Raw genomic sequence first — 4,154 nt, forward strand, 5'->3', positions numbered from 1 at the left:
CATCCTCGTCACGTTTGGGTCATTGTGCAAGCCTCCGGTTCATAAATACTACAGTAATAAAGTTAGATACCACTCTTTGACGTCCCTAAGTCATATCGCCGAATGGCTAGTTGAAGATAATGACAAAAATTTCAAAATAATGGTTCTAAGAAGTAACACTGACAAAGGCTCATCGCTAAACGTCTGGTGTCTTCATTATAGAATGATAAACGGAAGTAGTGAGAATTTCCAGATCTACATTTCCTTTGATGGCAGATGTTCATCAAAGAATCCTTTCAATAAAAACAATAAAGATGTGTTTTCTAAAGACACAATGTTTGGACATCTTGCAAGTTTTGTTTCCAACCGCGACCCAAGATGCTCCGATAAATTTTACTCGAGGCAATGTCAAAATCGCAACGTGGATTGTTTGGAGACAAACTCGTGTCCACATGTTTGCGGGAGGTGTTACACCATTCCAAAACCTGACAAATGTCAATTTATGTCAGGTACTTTGGGAAACTGGAAGGTTGTTGGTTCTACTAATAGTTTTTCGATGGAATTAAACAAGGACGGTTTAGAGACATCTTCTCAGGGCAAATTTTCATGCCGGTATTCAGACGAAAAGAAATTGTTTTTTACAAACCCAGTTGTACAATACGACTGGAAGAATAGTTACTGCATGCCTATTTACGCATGCATGCAACTATTCAATATTGCACCCGGTGTCTCGACCTTTTACCTTCGACAGACAATTCCAACAGACAACATTTTTCGAGAAGGAGAACCTGATTCGTGTGAAAATACAAACGAACTGTTCAAGGAACATCCGGTTTCGGACGGAGAAATGATCACGTTAATGAACGTAGCCAAACTGAAACAAATGCCGTGTGAATTTGGCTACAATATGCAATTTCCAACAACTCGTGGATCGTGCCTATTCAACGTAGAGGATTGTGTTGGGAAGTCTTGCATGGCTCTGAATGTTAGCTACGACAACTCTACCTGTCATGAAAATCCACCCTTTCTTCCCGTGGCCGAGATACACCAATGCTACGCTATTTTCAAATTCCAAGACCACATCCGAGGACTCCTAACGTATTCAGATGAGTTGGAAAAGTACGCGTGTTGGATTTATTCAGCTACACGACTGTTCGTTGTAGAACCACAGCTGTGTAACAGTGAAGCTGCCGAACGTGTGTTTGCAGACAAGTATGCAGATGAGAAATACGACCCTATTAAAGCTTTCACTATACCCGTAAAATACGGTACCAGTTCTAAAGAGTCGAACTCTCCTCGTTTATACTTAAATTTTCTGAATATTGTGTTTAGTATTCTTTTTATCAGAAAACCCGTATTCTAGCTTCAGAAGTTTATCATTTACCTTAGACTTTTGACATAGATGTTCTGTGCTGCAATGGGCAAACTGTACAGTCAAGAAATGCAAGGCTTTCCTGCTGTCCTTGACTCTTTCCAAAGCATCGCTACGTGGCAAGTTAATAACTGTTTCAATGTTCGGTTGCATGCATATTCTCTGGGTCTTCAGATTTGTGATCGACGTTTAACCGTTCCGCATTCTTCTTTGACCTGTGATTGAATAAAAAATATAGTCCGAGAAAGCAGATCACGGCAGCTTTGGTTACAGAGGATCGCCCATCCACCCAGAGATTACAATTTGTTACAGTGAAGACATAATCAGTCAGATGGTGAAAGGGCTTGAACTGAGGTATTGCCAAGTTTAGTTAGAATGTCATTATCAAAAATGGGTTTTTGTCATAAATTATTAAATCAACTCTTTTTGTACATCTTCGGGAAATATCAAAGCTTAATTTCACTTCTAAATATTTTTTACAGCTAGTCAAGTTGAAAAAGTATGAAATTTGAGAAAAGTTGCTGGATACCTTTCCCATACACCTGACCATAACTTCATGAAAAATCATCCGATTTACTTCAAATAAAGATTTTAAAATGCTCTGGGGAGCATATTATGCTTTCAGAAAATGAAAAAAAAATGCAAATCCAAAAACGTCACCTTCCGACTGATTGTGCCATGCACTGACACATAATATAGTCCGAGAAAGCAGGCCAGGGCAGCTCTGGTTACAGAGGACCGTCCATCCAGCCAGAGATTACAATTTGCTCGTGTCTATTATTATTATGTGAGCCACCCACTTAAACAGTCTTATGTCGGGATGACCACGATGCCCAAATTTTTTTTTTTTTAATTTAAAGATAAAATGGCCAGAAATGACATATTTTAGTTGTTGGGTTTATTTTATTGTTGTTTCGTTCTTCTTGATCTTGTTCTTGTTCTTGTTCTTGTTCTTCTTCTTCTTCTTCTTCTTCTTTTTCTTCTTCTTCTTCTTCTTCTTCTTCTTCTTCTTCTTCTTCTTCTTCTTCATCTTCTTCTTCTTCTTCTTCTTCTTCTTCTTCTTCTTTGCAGGTCTTATGACCGGAAAGAATTATGAGCACGTTTTTACATCTGCGTTGTTTTGAGAGTATTTTCATTACATACAATGAGGCCATAACAATTTGGGTTATCAGACCTGCAAATAACTGCACGTCGCTTGAGGCTATTCTATTCATATTAAATGTTAATAATGATGTCTGTCCGACAGGTTCAGCGAATGTTGAAATACTCTGCTTTTATACATACAACGTTTGTAACATGCATAAATTATGATCATGAAATAACGAAAGACAATACTTTTATTGCCTACCTACCCATCTGTGACCCATCGTCTCAAGACGGTATTATGCCGAGGTGAATAAGGACCCACCATAAAGCGGCTTTAACTCTCTCCTTACCAGCCATTTTCAGGATTTTCCCCAAAACTTCACACCCAACTAACACAACTAGATTGTGTATCACTCAAACACAATAGCATTAAAATTCTTATCATACATAACTTCTTTTAAAAAAACATTCTCTACAACACACTGTTCATTTTCTTTAAATTTTATGATGTACAAAAGAAATTTGAATTTGAAAAATGTTGGTTGTATCGTAACGAATGTGACGATTTTCCTATAGTTGGTAACGAGTGGGTTAAATGCACAGTGACCAGAAACGAAAGATTTTAATTTTTGTTACAAGAAATTATGTCCATTGTCTTCATCAAAACCTATAAAATTTAATTATCCTTATTTCATTTGATCCAGTAGCGTGGCGCTATTGGTTAATTTAGTGCCATGCACCACCTCTTTTTTTCATGTCTAGAAATAAAAACAGCATTATTTTTGTCAGATGAAACATAACAAACAAAAAACTATTTCTTGACATTTATAGTTTGATTGATATATTTTAGTGATAACTAATCACCCAACTGGTAGTCTGAAAACTTCATTGTTTCTTTGGTTTCTTGGTTTGTTTGTTTTTTTCTCTGATTGTGACATATTTTATGATGACGCCATACTACTAGTATTGTCGATCTTAAAACCTATTTTTAGCATCCAAACTATCCCGACATAATACTGGTTGGAAGTGATGGGTCATATTTACATAGACACTTGAACACACGTTGTCCAGTTTGAACACATTTTATTATAAAACAACTCGCCGTACACTGTCCAAACGCCTAATTTCATTTTGACAAGTGTGACTCACACGACGTCAAAACAGTAATGTTTTTAACTTTTCAAATCTGTCTCTAATGGAAAGACAATTAGATGAAAAAGATAATTCCCTTATTGTTGGCATTTTTTGTCGCATTGTTTTTATTAATATTTTTATTATTAGTATTATCATCATCATCATCATCATCATCATCATCATCAGCATCATCATCATCATCATCATCATCATCATCATCATCATCATCATCAGCATCATCATCATCATCGATCGTCATCATCATCATCATCATCATCATCACCATTACAATTCTATTTTCAGCCATAACTACATTTAAAAAATTGTATAATGTCTTCAAAAGCTTTAAATCAAAAAGTCCACCTTATTGAATTCAACATAAGCTCTTGTTGCTTGCCTTTATTGCTGTTGCCACCTTAAATTGGAGCTTTTATGATTCACTTGACTTTAACCACTGCCTATTAGATTACGTAAATGATAGATTCAAACTGTAGCCATTGTAATATTCTAGCCTTCATGTGCTCTATAAATCACGTCATACATTTTTCAAAACTTTAAATTATATGTTAAGAGTATTTATTAA

At 36.0% G+C, this 4,154-nt stretch overlaps 1 protein-coding gene across 1 annotated transcript in view; it reads left to right on the forward strand.

Moving 5' to 3' along the window:
* The window catches only part of LOC144979578 (uncharacterized), a 19,105-nt gene extending 15,799 nt beyond the window's left edge, over positions 1 to 3,306 (forward strand). Inside the window, exon 4 of the mRNA XM_078926322.1 lies at positions 1 to 3,306. This exon is cut by the window's left edge and continues 182 nt beyond it. Coding sequence (XP_078782448.1) covers positions 1 to 1,342 — 1,342 coding nt within the window. The 3' untranslated portion in view covers positions 1,343 to 3,306.
* The last annotated feature ends 848 nt before the right edge of the window (positions 3,307 to 4,154 follow it).

Source organism: Berghia stephanieae, chromosome 9 (genome assembly GCF_034508935.2).
Source record: "Berghia stephanieae isolate SIO BIC M18660-M18661 chromosome 9, UCSD_Bste_1.3, whole genome shotgun sequence".
NCBI classification, from domain to species: Eukaryota; Metazoa; Mollusca; class Gastropoda; order Nudibranchia; family Aeolidiidae; genus Berghia; species Berghia stephanieae.